Raw genomic sequence first — 23,139 nt, 5'->3', positions numbered from 1 at the left:
TGGATTAGTTTATTTTATGAAAGAAAACAATTGAACTATATTTAATAGGGTACTGACCTCTGTTAAAGCTGTGTAATTTAAAACATCCAGCTATTTGAGTGAGCAATCATTAAATGTCAGGCGAGACTACTGCTATCAGTCCTTAAAGTGGTGATAATCGGCGTTGCATAGAGGAGGGGTTTTCAACAGGTTTTGTCCAAGGGACCACCATTATAACCAAGAAGCAACTCGGGAATCACTGGTTTGGGGGAATATTATTTTATTTTGCACCAAAGGAGAATAGTCAAAGTCAAAGTCAAAGTCAAAGTCAGCTTTATTGTCAATTACTATATTTATTGTCAATAGACCTATACAGACTATATATTTGCATCTGTATGTCTATTTTGGGACTCTCAGCTACATTTGACATAATTTGTTAACGTAGGAGTGCCCATAACCATGGGTTAGTTATGGTTTATTATTTTATTTTGCACCAAAGGAGGATAGACCTATACAGACTATATATTTGCATCTGTATGTCTATTTTGGGACTCTCAGCTACATTTGACATAATTTGTTAACGTAGGAGTGCCCATAACCATGGGTTAGTTATGGTTTATTATTTTATTTTATTTCGCACCAAAGGAGGATAGACCTATACAGACTATATATTTGCATCTGTATGTCTATTTTGGGACTCTCAGCTACATTTGACATAATTTGGCTAGATAAATGATTTAAAAAAATGGCTGGAAAATAAATCAATTTATCAACATGATAAATACATTTTAATTTCAAATCTGTCATAACTATTTTCCATTTTGCGGACAACCTGTAATACCACCAGGGACCACTAGAGAGCCGCGGATCACCGGTTGACCCTGACAGAGGATTGTCCTTTGTTTGCCATAGAACGTACGAGTGACTTAGTGGATCTTAGAACTTTTCAGATATTTTTGCAGTTTCTTTACCCTATCCTGCGCACAGCTTGGAAACCACGTTGATGCCTGGATATGAAGTAAATACCGATACAAAGACAACATTATTTGACCTATAATCCAACTGTCATTTGTCAAGTGACATGGTGGCGAGATGGTACAAATGGTGCATTTGTGTGTATTGGATTTCTCCCAGGCAAATTGGCTTTGTTAAAATTCCAAATTTAGCCAAAAGATGGCGCCAAAGCTTGACATGAGACCTGATAGGACTTATTAGAGATTTAAAGTAATAAGAGTGTTTAGAGCAGGGGTGTCGAACTCATTTCTTTCGCGGGCCGCATTGTAGTCATAGCTTCTTTCGGAGGGCCATTATGACTGTCAACCCAAATAAATGTATGAGCACCTCACATTATATACAGTAAAAGCTACAAAACAAACTGACAAATAACTCGTTTTCAAATCAGACGAGTAAAAACTGGTCAAATATAAAAAAAAAAAAGATATTATTAAAAGTGAAGACAATTTGCAATTCTAGTAATGACACACGAATTTGATGCACAATTTGTCTTCGCGGGCCACATAGAATGATGTGGCGGGCCGTATCTGGCCCCCGGGCCTTGACTTTGACACCTGTGGTTTAGAGTAACACGAGGCCTGTCCTGAATTACGAATAGTAACACACAACTTTAGATCCTTTGTTATATTACTTTGCTTTGCTACAATATACTCGGTAACAGCTTAAGATGGCGGCGCGTGCACACGCAGCAGCCACTCTCTGTCCCGTTCGTTTTTTTGTGAGTGTTTACTGAGTGTTTGTCCGGCAGTTTTGTGTGTATTCGTCTCGTGTGATACGTCGTGCTACTAGTGCGGCGGGCATGTTCTGCTCAACATCGGCGGAAGTGGCCCAGTAGTAGAGTGTCCGCCCTGAGACTGGAAGGTTGTGGGTTCAAACCCCGGCCGGGTCATACCAAAGACTATAAAAATGGGACCCATTGCCTCCCTGCTTGGCACTCAGCATTAAGGGTTGGAATTGGGGGGTTAGATCACCAAATGATTCCCGAGCGCGGCACCGCTGCTGCTCACTGCTCCCCTCTCCCCCAGGGGATGGATCAAAATCACATGGGGATGGGTTAAATGCAGAGGACAAATTTCACCACACCCAGATGTGTGTGTGACGATGATCATTGGGACTTTAACTTTTGACTTTTTTAACTTTAAGTGGGTTTTATGGCGTTCTGGACTTTGGTGCAGAGAGATTAAGGGCGCTCGGACTGCTTCGTCATGGAGCGACGCCGGACTGGCCTGCTCTTCCTCCCCCGGTTGGACTGCGTCCTGAGCTCGGACTGCTCCGTCCTGGAGCATTGTTGGGATTGCGTCGGCAGCGGGTCTGCGAGGCAGCGGAAGAGGGGCCAGCGCGGAGACGTCGGGCCAGGCTTGCGGCCAACCCAGCTCGCTCAGCCGTGCCTTCCATTCTCCTGGCGTACGTTCGTTCGCGGGACGACAAGATGGGTTGCGTTCGCCTGATAGGATCCACGAACCGGACAGTGCGTGCCTGCTCTGTGCTCGTGTTCACAGTGGCCTGGTTGACTGTCATCTTACCGGACTCTGCTGTGCATCGGGAGCGGCTAGCGTGCTATCACGCTTATTGTTCATTGATGTTGACTTCTTGTGTTATTTTTCCTGTGTTGTTTACTTGTATGTGCGTTGTGAACTCTGTCTTGTCACCCTGGGATAGTGAGAAACGTAATTTCGATCTCTTTGTGTGTCTTGACATGCGGAGGAATTGACAGTAAAGGAGACTTTGACTTTGACTTTAAGCAGTACAATCATATATGTTAACGTAGGAGTGCCCATAACCATAGGTTAGTTATGGTTTATGTGTTATGTTAATTATTGTTAGACATGATTTGTGTTATCAACATCGATGATTTATCATACATTTACATGTACAGTCAAACCTCGGTTTTCAACCACAATCCGTTTCAGAAGGCGGTTCGAGAAGTGAATCGATCGAATTCCGAATCTATTTTTCCCATTACAATTAATAGAAAAAAATTTAATCCGTTCTAAGACTAAAAAAAAACGCCTTTTTTAAGCATTTTTTCATTTGCGCATTTTTGTCTGATCGCGCAACTGCAGCGCACTGCCGAACGCGCAACCGTAGCGCGCTGCTGACCGCGGAACTGCACCGCGCTGGTCGCATTATTGTGACAGAGCCGTCGCTGAAATTTAGAAAATATTTTTAATGTCCTGATGTACTTTCCAAAATTTAAGTGGACCTCAGTGCGCAGGGAGCTTAATTTGGTTTGATCGCGCAACCGCAGCGCGCAGGGGGCTCACTGTCGCATTGCTTTAAGAGCGTCTTTGTGTTTTAGGATGGCTTTACTGCTCCCACTTGCTTTCTTTGGAGGCATGATTAGGGGTTAATACAATCCTCAAAGTAACGAAAATACAATAATGAACGGAGTCAGTCGGCATCCGGGCCGCACGGTCGGGTTTTCTTGGGTCCTTTCGGCTCATCTCGCGAGGTTCGACCTACAAATTTTGTTCGACAACCGAAGCAAAAAAATATCGAATTTCTTGTTTGAATTCCGATTTGTTCGAGAACCGGGACGTTCGAAAACCGAGGTTTGACTGTAATTTATTTAATCAATTGTTGACATTAGGCCATTGATGATTAATTATAATTTACATGTATTCATTATTGATGTTTTATCCATATTTTGTGTGTAATAAACCTGGAAAAGCATTTTATTAATGTGATGTGTTTGAGTGGGAAACACAAGGGGTTAATTGCAATACTGTTGGTGGGTGCTGTGGGAATGAACACGGCTGCTGCAGCCAGGGGAAGTTTACAGTCTTTGTTTGCAGTCTTGTGCAATTACTATTTTTATGTTTTACGATCGTAAGGACTTCATGATTGGATAAGTTTTACTTGTATGAGAATCAGTGAGTGGAATTATTTCGATTGTGTGGGTAATTACGATCTGTATTTCTATTTCATACTTATTCAATAAATTCTATCTCACATTATCAATTAATTAGTTTTTTATTTATTTTATATTTAATCATGTAATGCGTGGTTTTGTACACTGCTCAAAAAAATTAAAGGAACAGTTTTTTTTATCAGGGTATGGCATGAATTCAATTGGATTTTTCTGAAAAGGTTTTGGTCAGGTACGTGGCAGAGGGCGTTGTTAAGTAGTTTCAGCTGCATTGGTGTTGATGAAATTAACAACCGGTTGCACTAGAGGGGCAACAATGAGAGGGTCCCTAAACAGGACTGATTTTGCAGGTGGAGGCCATTTCAAGTTCCTCCCTCTTGATCTTTTTTGACTGTTTTTCCACAAGTGTTGGCTTTAGCTAGAGTCATTATCACGACTGGGAGCATGAGGCGATTTCTTAACCCTCCTGAAGTTGCGCAGATTGTTCAACTCCTCCAGGATGGCACATCCATGCGTGCTGTTGCAAGAAGATTTGATGCGTCTCCCAGTACAATCTCCAGAGCATGGAGGAGATTCCAGGAGACAGGCAGTTACTCTAGGAGAGCTGGACAGGGCCGTAGACGCTCCTCATTCCATCAGCAGGACCGATATCTGCTGCTTTGTGCAAGGAGGAACAGGTTGAGCACTGCCTGAGCCCTACAGAATGACCTCCAGCAGGCTACTGGTGTAAATGTCTCTGCCCAAACAGTCAGAAACAGACTTCACGAGGGTGGCCTCAGGGCACGACGTCCTGTAGTGTTTCCTGTGCTCATTGCTCAGCACCGTGGAGCTCGATTGGCATTTGCCATAGAACACCAAAATTGGCATCCTGTGGTTTTCACAGATGAGAGCAGGTTTACCCTGAGCACATGTGATAGACGTGAAAGGGTCTGGAGAAGCCAAGGAGAGCGCTATGTTGCCTGCAACATCATTCAGCATGACCGGTTTGGTGGTGAGTGACGGTCTGGGGAGACATTTCCATGTAGGGACGAACAGACCTCTACAGGCTAGAGAACAGCAGTCTGATTGCTATTAGGTATCGGGATGAAATGCTTTCACCTATGGTCAGACCCTACGCTGTTGCAGTAGGTCCTGGGTTCCTCCTGATCCACAACAATGCCCGGCCTGTTGTGGCAAGAGTATGCAGACTATCTGGAGGATAAAGGAATTGACACAATTGAATGGCCCTCACGATCACCTGATCTAAACCCGATAGAACGCCTCTGGGACATAATGTTTCGGTCCATCATGCGCCGCCAGGTTGCTCCTCAGACTTTACAGGAGCTCACTGATGCCCTTAGACAGATCTGGGAAGACATCTCACAAGACACCATGCGTCGTCTCATTAGGAGCATGCCGCATACAAGCTCGTGGGGGCCACACAAGATATTGAAAATAATTTTGAGTTGCAGAAATTGAATTTAGGCAAAAAGGACGAGCCTGCCATATAATTTTTTTCACTTTGATTTTTGGGGTGTCTGTATACTGAGCCCTCTGTAGGCTGAAAACTTTTATTTCCATCAAAAGTTGTGGCATCCTTTTGTTCCTGAGACATTAAACTGTCCATATCAGTATAGATATCCCCCCCAAAAATTTCACCATTGAAATCTGATGTGTTTTCAAAGTGTTCCTTTAATTTTTTTGAGCAGTGTATTTAATAGCTAAAGCCCTTTCCCTTCCTTTCATTGTCATACTATCAACCACAGGTGTCAAACTCAAGGCCCGGGGGCCAGATACGGCCCGCCACATCATTTTATGTGGCCCGCGAAGACACATTGTGCATCAAGTTTGTGTGTCATTACTAGAATTGCAAATTGTCTTCACTTTTAATAATATCTTTTTTTTATATTTGACCAGTTTTAACTCGTCTGATTTGAAAACGAGTTATTTTAAAAAAATGAGTTCGACACCCCCGCTTTAAACCATTCAAATCTTTAAAAGGGAAGGGACAGTTTGACCCGTAACATCGGCACTGTCGTAGACGCTCCTAAATAGTTCACTTTGGTTCAGCTAGTGCACGCTAGTTATGTAACGAGTCCTTGCGGTCCTGACAAGGACAGTTTAACGGTTAACCCATCTGAGCGTTACCAAGTTGCACCTAATCCTTTAGGGAGAGAGCTGCTGTAAAAAGGGCGCGGTCATCCCGATACCGTGTCTCGACCGGAGTTACTCGGCACAGGTGTTGGATGACACGTCTCCCCATTCGCTGCGTTAGAGTTGCCGGGGACTAAGGAGAGTCTTAACCCTTTGAATGGAGAGTCGGGTCGCTTATAAGTGCGGGTTTGACACATTCCAGAACCGTAGCTGTCTCCTATCAGCTGAAATGACTGTTAAAACAGACTTATAAATGCAAGAGGAACACCACTCTGTCTGTATGTAAATACGTATAAGATGAGCACCACCTTGTCTGCACAGAATTTCCCAATGCCTGTGAGTCTGCTGTTCAAATGGATGTATGGCGGTATCGCAGTAACTACAGAAGCATGAAGTTGATTAGCCACAGCATAAAGTTATGGGAAGGAATAGTAGAAGCTAGGCTCAGAAAACAGATGAAGATCTGTGAGCAGCAATATGGTTTTGTGCTGAGAAAGAGCACTACTGATGAATTGTTTGCTCTGAGAATACTGATGGAAACTTATAGAGAATGCCAGAAGGAGTTACATTGTGTGTGTGTGCATTTAGAGAAAGTTTATGACAGGGTAACAAAAGAAGACTTGTTGTATTGTATGAGGAAGTCTGGACTTGTAGAGAAGTATGTAAGGATAGTCCAGGACATGTACAGGGATAGTGTGACAGTGTTGAGATATACAATAGAACTGATCCATTCCAACTGGAGGTGGGATTACACCAAGGATCAGATCTGAGTCCTTTGTTCACAGTGGTGATGGACAGGTTGACAGATGAGATCAGATCAATGTTATGGACGATGATGATGTTTGCAGATGACATTGTGATTTGAAGTCAGAGTAAAGAGCAGGTTGACTCTGGCCTGGAGAGGTGGAGATATGCTCTGGAGAGCAGGGGAATGAAAGTCAGAAGGAGCAAAACTGAATGCACGTGCGAATGAGAGGGAGTCTGGTGGAATAGTGCGGTTACCAGGAGTAGAGGTCGTGAAAGTAGGTGAGTTTAAATACTTGGGGTCAACTGTCCAAATTAATGGTGATTGTAGCAGAGAGGTGAAGAAAAGAGTGCATGCATGATGGAGCGGGTGGAGAAAGGTGGCAGGAGTGATTTGTGACCGAAGAACATCTACAATAGTTAAAAGAAAGGTCTACAGGCCAGCGATGTTGTACAGGTGAGAGGCGATGGCACTAACAAAAAGACTGGAGGCACTGCTTGAGGTGGCAGAGATGAAAATGTTGCAATTCTCTTTGGGAGTGACGAAGATGGACAGGTTTAAGAATGAACATATCAGAGGGACAGCTAAGGTGGAGCAGTTCAGAGACAAAGTCAGAGAGGCAAGATTGAGACGTCTTGAACATGTGCTGAAGGGGGACCGGGGTATAGGGAAAAGGATGGTGTGGATTGAGCCAGCAGGCAGGGGAAGAAAAGGGAGGCCAAAGAGGAAGTTTATGGATGTGGTGCGGGATGACATGCAGGTGGTTGGTGTGACAGAGGAAGATGGAAACGACTGCTCTGCTGTGGCGACGGAAGTTACCGAAAGAAGTGTTTTACTCCAGGGACTTTGTATGTAGCAATGGTTGTTCTAAAGTGCAGTATAAAGTTGATTGATTGACTAGGGCTAGAACATCAATTTTTTATTAATTAATTGTACCGTATTTTTCAGACTATTAGTCGCTCAGAAATATACGTCGCATCAGCCATAAAATGCACAATAAAGTGAAAACAAACAAACATATACCGTTTTGGCCCGAATATAAGATGATGTTTTTTGCATTGAAATAAGACTGAAAAAGTGGGGGTCGTCTTATACTCGGGGTCTAGACATTATACCCATTTTCACTTGTGCGCAGCGGTAAGTTAAAGGTTGCCGGTATCGACTGAGTATGTTGCTGCGATCCTGTGCGTCTTTGACACAAGTGAGTATATACATTTCATTGTTACTACTATCCACTGTTGTGCCGTTTGTCCGATCGCGGTTTGCTTCGTGTGCACGATGACACGACTACAAAGTCGATCATTGAACTGCGGCCCAGGGTGTCCTGGTGCCAAGTGCACACATGGACACCCTTATGCTTGAACATGGTGTTCATTATAGAAAATCCGTGTCGAGCACAGAAGTCCAATAATAGAACACCGCTCGGGTTCAGATTGGGGGGGGGCGTTCCTCCCAATCACGCCCTTCCAGGTCTCACTGTCAATGCCCACGTGAGCATTGAAGTCACCCAGTAGAACAATGGTGTCCCCAGCAGGAGCGCTCTCCAGCACTTCCGCCAGGGTACTCTGAGCTGCTATTTGGTGCAACAGTCAGGACCCGTTCCCCCACCCGAAGGCGAAGAGAGGCTACCCTCTCATTTCACTGAGGTGAACCCCAATGTGCAGGCGCCCAGCTGGGGGGCAATAAGTATACCCACACCTGCTTGACGCCTCTCACCGTGGGCAACTCCAGAGTGGAAGAGAGTCCAGCCCCTCTCAAGAGGGCTAGTACCGGAACCCAAACTGTGTGTGGAGGCAAGTCTGACTATGTCTAGTCGGAACTTTGCTGCCTCGCACACCAGTTCGGGCTCCTTTCCAGCCAGATAGGTGATATTCCATGTCCCAAGAGCCAGCTTCTGCAGCCGGAGATCGGACCGCCAAGGTCCCTGCCTTTGGCCGCCGCCCAGCTCACAATGCACCCGACCCCTTTGGCTCCTCCCACAGGTGGTGAGCCCATGGAAAGGGGGACCCACGTTTCCTTTTCGGGCTGTGCCCGGCCGGGCAAATGGGCAAAGGCCCGGCCGCCAGACGCTCGCCTTTGAGCCCCACCTCCAGGCCTGGCTCCAGAGGGGGGCCCCGGTGACCCACGTCCATATATGTTTTTCTTCATAAGGGGCTTTTTGTGCCGTGCTTTGTCTGGCCCCTCACCTCGGACCCTTTTGGCATGGGTGACCTACCAGGGCCATGATGCCCCAGACAACATGGCTCCTAGGATCATTGGGACACGCAAACCCCTCCACCACGGTAAGGTGACGACTCACGGAGGGGGTATGACATATGACATTTTTGTTTTTTTAATTACATTACAGAAAATAAAGAACTTTATCACAATATTCTAATTTTCTGAGATAGTCCTGTATATATATGTGTAAATACACACACACACACACACGCACACACACATGCACACACACACACATGCAGGCATGCACACACACACACACACACACACACACACACACACACACACACACACACACACACACACACACACACACACACACACACACACACACACACACACACACACACACACACACACACACACACACATATATATCATAGAAAGAGTATATAGTACCTGAGAGAGTCAGGAAGTGCCGAAGCGTCAGTGGACCTCACCAGCGACAGGAATGAATGGAAAAGTTCAAGTTTACACAGGGCAGACCTAGTGTGCGAGTGAACGAGAGAGAGAGAGAGAGAGAGAGAGAGAGAGAGAGAGAGAGAGAGAGAGAATGAGAGACAAATGGGGACAAAAATTAAAATTATTTTATTTTTCTTGTATGAGAGTACTGTATGACTACCTAGCTTTAGCTGTACCCAGTGCCTTCTTGACGACTCCTTGTTTGAAGCCGTTAGCAGTGACATCAAGTGGCTGCACAGGCACTTTACACCAACTGACAGCTGACATGAATAAACAATGAATCATATTTACACATGTTTGCTTATAATTATGAATGTGCTTGGATTATCAAAGGCAATCAAAACATGCGTTTCTGTTTCATTTAAGTGATCTCATTTGCAGCACTCTTGGACAAGTAGTGTCATCACAATATCAAAATTCTGACTTTTGATAATATACAATAATGTTCATCATAGCATGACTACATAGTTTTTGAACTGCCAGTTTTAGAGCAACTGTACTGACAAATAACTAATACTAAGGGAGTACTTTAACATTTTGTTAATATTTTTCCATGAAAATTGGTAAACACAAAAACTTGTAAAACATTTTTGACTCAACAGTGCCATTAAGTGTAGACCAACAGATAACACAATGAACTACTACAAATGTAACTTCAGGAGTAATCAATATATCTTCAAGTGTAAATATTGTGTTTTCTTAAAGTAAAAGTAATGGAAGGCATGGAGTGGAGTTTGCCATATGTGCTCAACCAACCAACTTACACACACACAAACACACACACACACACAAACGCACACACACACACACACACACACACACACACACACACACACACACACACACACACACACACACGCACACACACACACACACACACACACACACACACACACACACACACACACACACACACACACACACACAAGCAGACTTTTTGTATGAGATACTGTAATTCATAGGTTAAGAACTCAGATCCCTTATAACGATAGAGAAAATTGGACTCAGTTTTCCCTGGCCCCCTCTGGAGTCAGGCCTGGAGGTGGGGCTCAAAGGCGAGCATCTGCTGGCTGGGCCTTCACCCATGGGGCCCGGCTGGGCATAGCACAAAAAGGCATCGTAGATCACCCTTCCCATGAGTTCACCACCTGTAGGAGGGGCCAAAGAGGGCAGGTGCACAGTAAGCTGGGCGGCGGCCTTAGCTGTCTGATACCCGGCTACAAAAGCTGGCTCTAGGGATGTGGAATGTCACCTCTATGGCCCAAGCTGGTGTGCAAGACAAAAAGGTTCCAACAAGACATAGTCAGACTTGCCTCCACACACAGCTTGGGTTCTGGTGCCAGTCCTCTTGAGAAAGGTTGAACTCTCTTCCCCCTCTGGAGTTGCCCACGGTGAGAGGCGCTGAGCAGGTTTGGCAGGTGTGGGCATACTTATTGCTCCACGGCTAGGCACCTGTATATTGGGGTTCACCCCGGTGAACAAGAGGGTAGCCTCCCTCCGCCTCCAGGTGGGTGGACAGGTCCTGACTGTTATTTATGTTTATGCACCAAACAGCAGTTCAAAGTGCCCACACTTTTTGGAGACCTCAGAAGAAGTGCTGGAGAGTGTTACTTCTCGGGGAGGCGGGGGACATACAGTTTGAGTGGACCATTTTCCGTGCCTTCATTGTTGAGTTGGACGATTGGAGCTGTAGCTGTAAGGTTGTAGGTGCCTGTCATGGTGGCAACCCCCCAACCCGCTGGTGGACACCAGTCGTAAGGGATGCTGTCCAGCTGAAGAAAGCGTCCTAAGGGGCCTTTTTGGCCTGCGGGACTCTGGAGGCAGCCGAGGGGTACTTGATGTCCAAGTTGAATGCAACTTCAGTTGAGGCAAAAACACGGGCATGGGATGAGTTCAGTGAGGCCGGACAGCTTTGAGGAAATTCTGGTCCACTATCCGGCATCTCAGGAGGAGGAAGCAGTGCACCATTAACACTGAATAGTGGAGATGGGGTGCTGCTGACCTGGACTTGGGACTTTGTAAATCGGTGGGAAGAGTACTTTGAAGAGTTGAACAGTTCCAACGACATGCTTTGAGGAAGCAGACCCTGGGGGCTCTGAGGTGGACAAGGGTCCAAGGGTGGAGTTCCTAATGGTTCTGGATGTTGTGGAGCTATCCTTGTTGACACACCTCTACAACATCGCGTGGACATCGGGCACAGTACCTCTGGACTGACAGTCCTTCTTAAAAAGGGGGACCGTAGGGTGTGTTTTAACTACAGAGGAATCACACTCCTCAGCACATTGCTCAGAGGCACGCCCTGCGCTATCAGGACTCATTGCCGCTGTCCGGCACACGTAGGAAAAAAAGCACTATTGTCCCAAATCTTGGACGGCAGTGCTTTTATCCTACATTCTTTTTTCCGAACCTTTCTGCACGGCCGTGCGTTTTTCTTTGCGTGCGGCTGTGTCACATCTCCGCTCTCGCTGTGCTAGCCGGCTGACGGCCTCAGTGCTAGACCTCGGGGACGGACATCTCCAATACGTAACTGCGCGATACCTGTTCGGTGTTACCTGCTGATTAGGGCATAGATGCCGTTCGTCGCGGGTCAGTCAGTTCACGCCATTTTGTCTGCTTTGACACGCGGTTTGCCTGATCCGCTGTGTAACGAGATGCCACCACGACTCACAATGCGAACTTGCTGACTCATCAGTTGCCTTGTGCACCCACTCTACTGGCATTCTAGCCTCCATTTTCCCCTTTTCCTGCCTGGCTGGTTGTCTGTCTGCCTTGACAGACGCATGCCTTCCACCTGATTCCCGTTTTCCTAATCCAATGTGTAACGAGATGCCACCACAATCCACGACGCAGGCTCGCTGACCGGCTCATCAGTCCGCTCTGCTGCCATTCTAGCCTCCCTTTTCCCCTTTTCTTGTTTTCGCATTTCCTAAATAAACAGTCCGTGTTGGACACGGTCCAGCCTTGTTCGTGACAGGCTGGCTGCCACTCTTCCCGCGCTTGTCTGCAGTAACGCACGTTGCTCAGAGGCAGGCAAGCCCGCGCTATCAGCGTGTATTTAAACATCGTTCTACCGTCACTTAAAAGCCCGCGAAGTAGCGCATTCGCGAAAAGTGATGCGCGACGTGGCGAGTGATCACTGTACAACTCTAGGAACCTTTCAAACACACCTCATATGATTCCTTGATTACACTACCTGCCCCACAGGGTGTGATGCATCCTTGTCCAGCCTTGTGTCGGAGCTCAGTCTGGGGACGGCTGAAGGGAAACTCCAAATTTGACTGGAGAAAAACTGGTTGAGACAGTGAGAAACCAGCAGGGAGATCTGATATATGGGAGCATCTGAATAGAACAGGAAAAACGCAGAACAAGAGCTCTAAACACTATCAAGACTGTATACATCGTGAACATTACTGTGAAGAGAAACATCAATAAATAAAAAATATATTCTACATTGAAACCAATATTTGAACAGGTGAAGCGTGCTTAAAAAAATGCACAGAATAGTCCATCATGTCTACTACATATGATAAAAAATAAATCATAGTAACTATTGTGTCTATTGTAAACTGTTGAGAAAATAACTACAATGACAGGTATCATACAGTAAGCCTCACCTTGTGATCAAAGCTCTTTGCATGACCTCGTGGCTAAAGGGGCATTTTCCTACCACTACAGTGCTAAAGTAGAGTGCTTCCTCCAAGTAATGGAAAAGAAGCGCACCCTGGAAGCCGAGTACTCCCCAGCGAGCTAACTTATCACTGCATGAAAGAGACAGGGTTGACACTCCTCGACCAGGCTTAACCCGCAGTAATCCTGTGTTATGGTATCTGATGCCTGGTTGAAGAGGGTCAGCAAGGCCACCTAGTACAGACTTGGCTCCTGTTCTGTGAACATCATAAACCTCTGACTTCAACAGGGCGAAGATCATAGGGCTAACAGTTGAATGAGCACTGGTTTTCATAATCAGCTGTTCTGAAGTTGAAGCATGTAAGATACTACCAAGTTCTGTTTTGGCAGATGTGCTCTGTAAAGGCTCATCATCACTTGTAGATGAGGATGAAGACAAGGAAGAAAGCAGCTTTGATTCTTGAATATCCTCCTGTTTTGTCTCTTCAGGGTCACTTTCCTCTAGAAAGGACCGCTTGGAGTTTTGCCGTGGAATATGTTCCCCTTTTCTTTTCAGGCCTCCTACTGTCTGCGGATCATTCTTCATAGTTCTGTCAGATGTGCAAGCTGGGTGCTGCCTTCCATTCGTAGGGATGATAGAGGCATCACCACCTAGTAAACAAGAGTTCAAATTCTGATGAGATGGTCACTATTTTTAAAGTATATATGGCATATTAAATTTAATTTATACAGTAATCCCTCGTTTATTGCAGATAGTTGGTTCCAAGACCTTCCGCGATAGGTGAAGATCCGCGATGTAGAGAAAATATATTGTTACAATAGCCACAAAAGATTTATGAACCTTTTTAGTGTTTATAAACACTTAATTGTACTTTTAAACTCTTTTATTTTTGAACAATTTATTTAACATTTTAAAGTCAAACTGACTTTCAGAAACATTATTTATTATAATAAATAAAAAAATAAAGAAATAAATAAGAATATATTGTTACACTATTCACACAAGACTTTAATGAACCTCCATTGTAGCTTTAAACATTTTTTTTTAAAAGTTTGTATTTTTAAACATTTTTGTAAAAATTTTAAAATCAAACTGACTTTCAGAAACATTATTTAAATAAATAAGAAAATAAATAAGAGTAAATATATTGTTACAATAGCCACACAAGACTTTTATGAACCTTTTATGAAGCGTAAACGTGTAAGGCTCCTCTCTGCTCCAGCATGCTGGCCCGCTGATAGGTCCCCGCGGCCCAGCGCGAGGATATCCATACAAGACTCTGATATAAATCCATCCATCCATCCATCCATCCATCCATCCATCCATCCATCCATCCATCCATCCATCCATCCATCCATCCATCTTCTTCCGCTTATCCGGGGTCGGGTTGCGGGGGCAGCAGCTTTAGGAGGCACTCCCAGACTTCCATCTCCCCAGCCACTTCATCCAGTTCATCCCGGGGGATCCCAAGGCATTGCCAGGCCAGCTGAGAGACAGTCTCTCCTGCGCATCCTGGGTCGTCCCCGGGGTCTCCTACCGGTGGGACATGCCCGTAACACCTCCCCAGGGAGGCGTCCAGGAGGCATCCTGACGAGATGACTGAGCCACCTTATCTGGCTCCTCTTAACGTGGAGAAGGAGCGACTCTACTCCGAGTCTCTCCCGGATGACCGACCTTCTCACCCTATCTCATCCAAGCTTCTCACTCTATCTCTAAGGGAGAGCCCGGACATCCTGCGGAGGAAACTCATTTTGGCCGCTTGTATCCGGGATCTCGTTCTTTCGGTCACAACCCATAGCTCATGACCATAGGTGAGTATAGGAGCGTAAATCAACCGGTAAATTGAGAGCTTTCCCTTTTGGCTCAGCTCTCTCTTTACCACGACGGACCGGTACAGACTCCGCATTACTGCCAACGCTGCACCGATCCGCCTGTCAATCTCGTGCTCCATCCTCTTCTCACTCGTGAACAAGACCCCAAGATACTTGAACTCCTCCACTTGGGGCAGGATCTCATCCCCGATCCGGAGAGGGCATTCCACCCTTTTCCGACCGAGAACCATGGACTCGGATTTGGAGGTGCTGACCCTCAGTCGGACCTCTTCACACTCGGCTGCGAACCGCTCCAGTAAGAGCTTGAGATCACGACCTGAAGAAGCCAACAGCACCACGTCGTCTGCAAAAAGCAGAGACGCGATGCTGAGGTCCCCAAACCGGACCTCCTCAACGCCTTGGCTGCGCCTAGAAATTCTGTCCATTAAAATTAGGAACAGAATTGGTGACAAAGGGCAGCCTTGGCAGAGTCCAACCATCACTGGGAACGAATTCGACTTACTGCCGGAAATGCGGACCAAACTCTGGCATAGGTGATACAGGGACCGAACTGCCCTTGTCAGTTGGCTCGGCACCCCGTACTCCCGAAGCACCCTCCACAGAACCTCCCGAGGGACACGGTCGAACGCCTTCTCCAAGTCCACAAAACACATGTGGACTGGTTGGGTGAACTCCCATGCACCTTCGAGGATCCAGCCGAGGGTGTAGAGCTGGTCCACTGTTCCACGGCCAGGACAAAAGCCACACTGCTCCTCCTGAATCTGAGGTTTGACCTCCCAATCAGAAATCAGAAATCAGACCAAAAACGGACCCTCCTCTCCAGCACCCCTGAATAGACCTTACCAGGGAGGCTGAGAAGTGTGATTCCCCTGTAATTGGAACACACCCTCCGGTCCCCCTTGTTAAAGAGGGGAACCGCCACCCCAGTCTGCCAATCCAGAGGCACTGTCCGCGATGTCCATGCAATGTTGTAGAGGCGTGTCAGCCATGACAGCCCCACAACATCCAGAGCCTTTAAGAACTCTGGGCGGATCTCATCCACCCCTGGGGCCTTGCTACCGAGGAGTTTTTTAACTACCTCAGTGACTTCGACCACAGAGATTGGAGAGTCCGCCTCAGAGTCTCCAGGCCCTGCTTCCACAATGGAAGGCGTGTAGGTGGAATTGAGGAGGTCTTCGAAGTATTCTCCCCACCGACTCACGACGTCCCGAGTCGAGGTCAGCAGCACGCCATCCCCACTGTAAACAGTGTTGACGTTGCACTGCTTCCCCCAGCGGGTTTGGGGATTGACACTTTTATATAAATACTTTATTGTATTTTAAACACTTTACAACATTTTAAAGTGTAAACGTGTCACGGCTCCGCTCTGCTCTTGTCCTCACAGTTTTGTCTGTTTTGACACGCACGCTTGCCACTTGATTCTCATTTGCCTTGACCCTCTGTGTTATGAGATGGCCGCACTACACGAGCTCGCTGACCGGCTTGTCACTTCATAGTATAAACATGCAACGTCTCTGCTATGCTCTTGCCGTGCTGACCGGCTGACGCGCCCCCGCAGCCCAATGCGAGGGCATCCGCACAAGATTTTGATAATTTTACGTTTAAACACTATTATACTTTTAAACAGTTCATTAAATCTTTAAATACTTTTTAAATAGCTTTAAAAAGCTTGCTGTACCCTTCTGATTCGATGACGCACGACTTGAGCTCGCTGACCGGTTCGTCAGCTTGCCGGCATTCCAGACCTCCTTGTTTCCCTTAACCTTCCCCAAATAAAGAGTCCATGTTGCATTTGGTCGTCCTGCCTCGTTTGTGACAATAAAATGAAGCGCAAATCAGAGATGCTGCTGATTCTGCTGACACAAATGAAGTGGAGGAGTGGATACGTAACAGGAGATTGAGATAAAGCCTGGTTAAACCTGCTATTACAGCTCTAAGCCAATCGTCGGCAAGGATACAGATCAACATGTTCCCATTGGTCTCCTACCCGCCAATAGTGTGCTGTAAAGTCATATGGGCAGACAAAGCTGCATATCTGCAATATAGCTATGATGAAATAATACACGCCAAAAGTATTTTTGAGGTTTGAAATATCGCCATCTATGTTCTCTGACCGGCTCATTAGCTTGCCCCATCGTCCTGCTCTGCCGGCATTCCAGTTCTCCTTGTCTCCTTTACACTTTTTGTGAGCCCGTGCTGCATTTGGTTGTCCTGCCTCATTTGTGACAAGGCCAAGTGCAGATCAGAGTTGCTGCTGATTCCGCTGACGCGAATGAAGTGGAATAGTGGATACGTAGCGCGACTGCGCGAGGCTGAGCTAAAACGTGTTTGGAACTGCTCTTACAGTTCTAAGCCAATCAGCGGCAAGGATATAGATAAACGTGTTCCCATTGGTCATCCCCTCTACCGGCCAATAGTGTGCTATAAAGTCATATGGACAGACAAAGCCCTGCACTCTAAGTGACGCCGCAAAAAAAATACGATGCACTGAATATATCCGCAATATTTGTTTTCATAAATCCGCGATGCACCGAGGCCACGATAGGTGAACCGCGAAATAGCGAGGGATTACTGTACTTCACTGTAAAATCGAGAGATTAACGGGATAAATGATAGATTGGGGGCAGACAGGAGACTCCCAATTTTCAACCCCGTCTCCCTGTTTCTCTAAATCGGGAAAGTTGGCAAGTATGGCTCATGCTTGTTTGTGATGTAAATCATTAAAAAAACGGTCAGCAGATGGCAGCAATCAACCAGATCATGTTTCAGGCAATATATAGTAGTAGCAGAATACAGCATACAACATGGAAAAGCAGTACGAGTGTGGATTGGCCAAGCAGAGAGAAGGTGGAATGAAGACAGAAGCTATGTCAAAACCTCCACCCTTATCCCTTAAATCCTCATTCACTATATAGTCCCACACTATATATGGCACTAGAACAGGTATGGGCAAACCACGGCCCGCGGGCCACTTAAAGTCCCAATGATCATCGTCACACACACATCTGGGTGTGGTGAAATTTGTCCTCTGCATTTAACCCATCCCCATGTGATTTTGATCCATCCCCTGGGGGAGAGGGGAGCAGTGAGCAGCAGCGGTGCCGCGCTCGGGAATCATTTGGTGATCTAACCCCCCAATTCCAACCCTTAATGCTGAGTGCCAAGCAGGGAGGCAATGGGTCCCATTTTTATAGTCTTTGGTATGACCCAGCCGGGGTTTGAACCCACAACCTTCCAGTCTCAGGGCGGACACTCTACTACTACTAGGCCACTGAGCTGGTAAACTTCCGGGGATGCAAGTCCACGCCACCACACGCCTGGAAGTCCACGCCGGTGCTTGGGGCCGTGTGTCTGTGAACTATTTATGTTATAGTTATTTGATATATTTTAGTTCGTGTAGCAAATTCTCTATGTTTTTATTGTTACAGTTCAGTAGTTGTTGGCTCGTTGAACTCTTGTTTTGTTAAATAAAGAGCCGTTTACCAAACCCACATCTTTCCTTGTACTTTGTTAACGCTACAATATAGTTAGTTATACTAGATCTGTGGAATAACGACGAGTCTGACGTCAGGGCGCACGCGCGGCGTTGTTGTCAAAGGACGAGGAATTTGATCGATGGATTTAGTGATTTGGAGTGACACAGATGGTTTGATAATATTATTGCTTATATAATAGTTATTTGATATATAATTTATATATCGTTATATGGGCCTGTGGAATATTTTGAAGTGCAAGCGCCGTCAGCGGCGCGCACCCGGCCGGCATTGTTGACATAAAGGACAATCGATGGATTTAATGATTTGGAGTGACACAGATGGTTTGATAATATTATTGCTTATATAGTAGTTATTTGATATATAATTTATATATCGTTATATGGGCCTGTGGAATATTTTGAAGTGCAAGCGCCGTCAGCGGTGCGCACCCGGCCGGCATTGTTGACATTACATTATTTATGTAATAGTTATTTGAATAACTCTGAATGTTACGTCAGGCCCGTTCTCAGCTCTTCGTTTGTGTTTATATCACGTTAGCATACCTATCGTTTAGCCAGTTGTTGCTCGTTCATGTCTGTTCTTGGTGTTGGATTTTGTCAAATAGATTTCCCTCAAAATGCGACTTATACTCCGGAGCGACTTATACATGTTTTTTTCACGTTATTGTGCAATTTATGGCTAATGCAACCTATATTCCGGAGCGACTTTTAGTCCGAAAAATATGGTACATGTACTTAACGGGTTCGGTCCTGGAGTCCAGAACCACACTAGTACGAGGATTGCTGACCCCAGACGGGGACTGCTGCCACTGAGGTCCCAGCGGGTGAAGCAGCTGGGAAGGGCTCGGTGCACGTACGGAGTCCCCATCACACGCTGCACATGGTAGTGTGTGGTGGTGTGGAGCAGGCATAGAGGCTCACCAAGAGGAGTAACCAGTGGAGACCAGTTGCAGGGAATTTGCACCCGCACTGCAGCTTCGGCTGAAGGACGGGCTGCACGCCATACACACACAATTTCAAACAATCCTTTGTTCTTCACGCTTCTTCCACGTGACAAACTAACCCAAAATTTGACACTGACATTCTGAAATCTGAACAATTCCGGGAGAAACTGGTATGATAGTCTACTCGATTGCCGGTTCTCAATGCCCAACCATAGACATCCATCAGGGATCTACAGCTATCAGCGAGTGGTGGTATGACGTTTCTTGGGTAGAAAAGAAGTCACTGGTTACCCGCTACGCAGTATGTGAAGAGTTTAGTTTTGTGTGGAGAGTAAAGAGACCTACAACTCGCCTTCAGTGCAAGTACAATCTCCGACCTTGCGTACAGATGCTAGCAGACAAAACAGCCACCGCAGAACTTGGGTTTTTCCACAGCATTACATAAGTTGTCAAACTTGACAGACTACTATCTGAAGATTTAAAACACAGAGATACCACACATAAAGCTTACTTGGCTGTGATCACACTAGGATGATATGCTAAGGTAATCTGCATTTGATTTTTTTCTCAGCAGTAGAAAAGACTGCGCGAAGGTGAAGCGGTGACTCCACATTAAACCTGTCTAACGTTAATAGTCTCTATCAAAAATCGCTCAGTTTTCTGTTTTTGCACTGCTTTTGGTTCTTGGTATGTAATAGAGTAAGCAATCTGTTAACAAACAACACATTAGTGAATGGTATTGGATCTTTTACACTTCATTTTGAAAACGTATTAGATTGTAATTGTTTTAAAAAATACATTTGAACATTAGATAGTAAAGAATATCTAGAATGTATAGGATAATGGAATTACAGACAGAATTGAAGATACTAAAATGCTAACTATGAATGTTTCCTCAATTTACCGTAATTTCCGGACTATAAGCCGCACCGGACTATAAGCCGTACCAACTAAAATTCAGGGATATTTTAGTTTTTTTCTTACATAAGCCGCACCGGACTATAAGCCGCACGTGCACATGAGTTTTTTACAAAGAAAGACAGTACACAGAAAGCCGTAAAAATCCATAAATACGCCGCGCCGCCATTTAAGCCTCAGGGTTCAAAGTAACCTTCTGAATAAAATGCATTAAAAGTTCACATTCATTACAACTTGTTTTTGGTGAGCAAAATGTCAGAAGAATTGAATTTAAATGCTGATTGATTGGGTTTTAATACAATGCAGATGGTCCAAACAGCGCCACCGCTTTGTGTAATCTCTGAGTCACATGGCAGAGTATGAAAAAGGGTTTAGAGCCCTTTGACGCAGGTCACCTAGCGTGCATTCCTACTAAAGCTCATATTAGTCACAAGCAACACAGACAGAATAAGCAGCAGCCATAGTAGTGTTTCAAAATAGTATTTTTGTTGTTGTTTTGTTCTTCAAGATACCGCACAACAGTGGTCCACAGCCTTTTTGCGAGTGTATAAAAGTGATCAAATTATCACAAAAATCACGAAAAAATCGTATATAAGCCGCACCTGACTATAAGCCGCAGGGTTCAAAATTTTGGAAAAAAGTCGCGGCTTATAGTCCGGAAATTTCGGTAATAATTGCTGCATGGTGGCAAAACGAGAAAAATCTAATCTCATATAGCAGCAATATCATTTATTTTAAGATATGGTATCACACAAGGGGGCAGTAAAGGAGATAAAGGCGGGTGCTGAGTGGGAGTTATTAGTGTTTAAAACATTTATGTGAACATTTAAATTGTAAATTTAGTCATTTATTATTGATGGCGTCAATGCAAATACCAGCAGATCTGGCAGAGGTGTGACTGACATAATCCGAAAAATATCTTTGGAATTATAGTACTAATTTGCATTTTTGCAGTTGTGCATGGGAAAAGAGGATGGGGAACTCATCTGGATGACACTCTAAATCCGAATTTAAAGGCAGGATTCACTATGACTATGCCGTCAAATGAACTATCAGCCCCAAATCCGTCACTATTTCTTCTTCATTCTCCATGAACCTGGATGTATTCTACCTAATAAGTCATAGTTAGGCAAAACATCCACACCATTTAACATTATGTTTCACAGATCTAATACAATGGTACTTTCAATGACATTAATTTTTTTATGTGAAGCGTGTGAGAAACACAAACATTTGTGAATGTCACTAAGTATGGGTACCAGTGGAGGAAATGACTCCATATATTCAAAAGAAAATGATAAAGAATGTTACAATAATAGAGATGATGATATTAAAGGGAAAACAGCAGTCATACTATCAGCAAAACAAAACAAATAACAAATACCGTATTTTTCGCTCCATAAGGCACAATGGATTATAAGGCGCACCCTCATTGAATTTTTTATTTTAGAAATTATTTCATATATAAGGCGCACCGGAGTAAAAGGCGCATAAAATAGAAGCTATACTGCAACAAACTGAGGTTGACTAAAGTTGTGGTATGCATCCACTAGCCAATAACCAATGAGCCCTCAGTAAACAATCGCGTTTCTCAAAGTATCTCCTATAAAAGTGATCGGATCCGACTAAAGTTTGATCTAACACATTGGTACTGCTTACTTATGTTTCCCTTCCATATCGATCCGTAAATGTACTCGAAACATTAACGGAGCAGTCTAATTTGAAATCAAATAGCCTCATGCATATAGCAGCTATCGTTATAGCATTACCCACCCGCAAACTCCCATGAGCCTCAGCTCGCAGACTCCCATGTGCCTCAGCAAAGTGTCATGGCGGCCCCCTGTAAACAATCACATTTCTCAAACTCTCTCCCATAAAAGTGAACAGAACCAATTAAAGACTGATTTAACACATTGGTGCTGCTTATTTATGATTCCGTTGGATACTGATCCGTAAACGTACTCGAAAACATTAACGGAACAGCCTATTTTGAAATGAAATAGCCTCGCGGGTACAACAGCTATTCAGTGACGCCCCCTGACCACGGTTGCCGTAATGCTGGGAAGCGATGCGACCTTGTAATTTACTAGTCGTACTAAAACGTACTGAAATATTTTGGCAGACCGCTGTGTACAACCAGTATGGATCAACAAATTCATCAATTGATCCATATATAAAGCGCTCTGCATTATAAGGCGCACTGTGGTTTTTTGAGTAAATGTTACGTTTTTAAGTGCGCCTAATAGTGCGAAAAACACGGTAAACCAAAATAATCACAAACAGACAAAAAACACATTCCGACACACAAACTCTATTCTGTTTTAAAAAAATCTGAAGTCATCCATTTCACACAGTCAAGCTGAAACTTACATGGCGTATGACTGGAAAAGAAGAGGAAAGAAATTCCTGGGTGAAGTCTCCATTTCCCTTGATGCAATGTCTGACAAAACACAGAGCTTCCCCTTCCACTCACAGCTCTTTGCAACTCCTGGGTTAGATACCTACAAATATAGATACAAAAACCTTACGCTCAATGAACACAAATCACTGATAGGCTAAGGTCTGGGAAGGTATGGCAGCAAACAGATCTAAAACGGATAACAATTTGGAGGAATACGGAGGACATATCACAAATTATATATGGGACAAAGCCCTTGACAGTAGGGCTGAAAGATTTAGCAGTTTTAGATCAGAACAGTGATCTCAGATAACGTGATTTCATGATCGTCAAAGCTGTGTTTTTTTTTTTGTTGTTGTTTTTTTTAAAGGTGGGGGGTGTCAGTGTTTGGAAGGGGAATGCCCTTCCATAAGAAAAATCCGGTGGGTACATTTGGTCTAGCCGTTTTTATCGCCCCTCTATTCCTCAAAGACAAAGATTTCCCGACATTTTGCATTGAAA

General features: G+C 44.9%; 1 protein-coding gene across 2 annotated transcripts in view; it reads right to left on the bottom strand.

The window, feature by feature from the left end:
- adat1 (adenosine deaminase tRNA specific 1) overlaps positions 1–23,139 on the bottom strand; it is a 111,699-nt gene that overhangs the window by 6,641 nt on the left and 81,919 nt on the right. Inside the window, exons 4-8 of one of the 2 annotated variants that reach the window (XM_068650936.1) lie at positions 22,611–22,741; positions 13,037–13,700; positions 12,616–12,761; positions 9,583–9,682; positions 9,360–9,446 (exon numbers count right to left, since the gene is read on the bottom strand). In XM_068650936.1, coding sequence (XP_068507037.1) covers positions 9,360–9,446; positions 9,583–9,682; positions 12,616–12,761; positions 13,037–13,700; positions 22,611–22,741 — 1,128 coding nt within the window. Of the gene's footprint in view, positions 1–9,359; positions 9,447–9,582; positions 9,683–12,615; positions 12,762–13,036; positions 13,701–22,013; positions 22,081–22,610; positions 22,742–23,139 lie in introns of those variants that run through there. The other variant, XM_068650939.1, reaches the window with a different exon arrangement.

The sequence above is a fragment of the Syngnathus scovelli genome, chromosome 6 (assembly GCF_024217435.2).
Source record: "Syngnathus scovelli strain Florida chromosome 6, RoL_Ssco_1.2, whole genome shotgun sequence".
Taxonomy (NCBI): domain Eukaryota; kingdom Metazoa; phylum Chordata; class Actinopteri; order Syngnathiformes; family Syngnathidae; genus Syngnathus; species Syngnathus scovelli.
The sequence above is the reverse complement of the archived record's forward strand: the minus strand, read 5'-3'. Positions and strand labels throughout refer to the sequence as shown.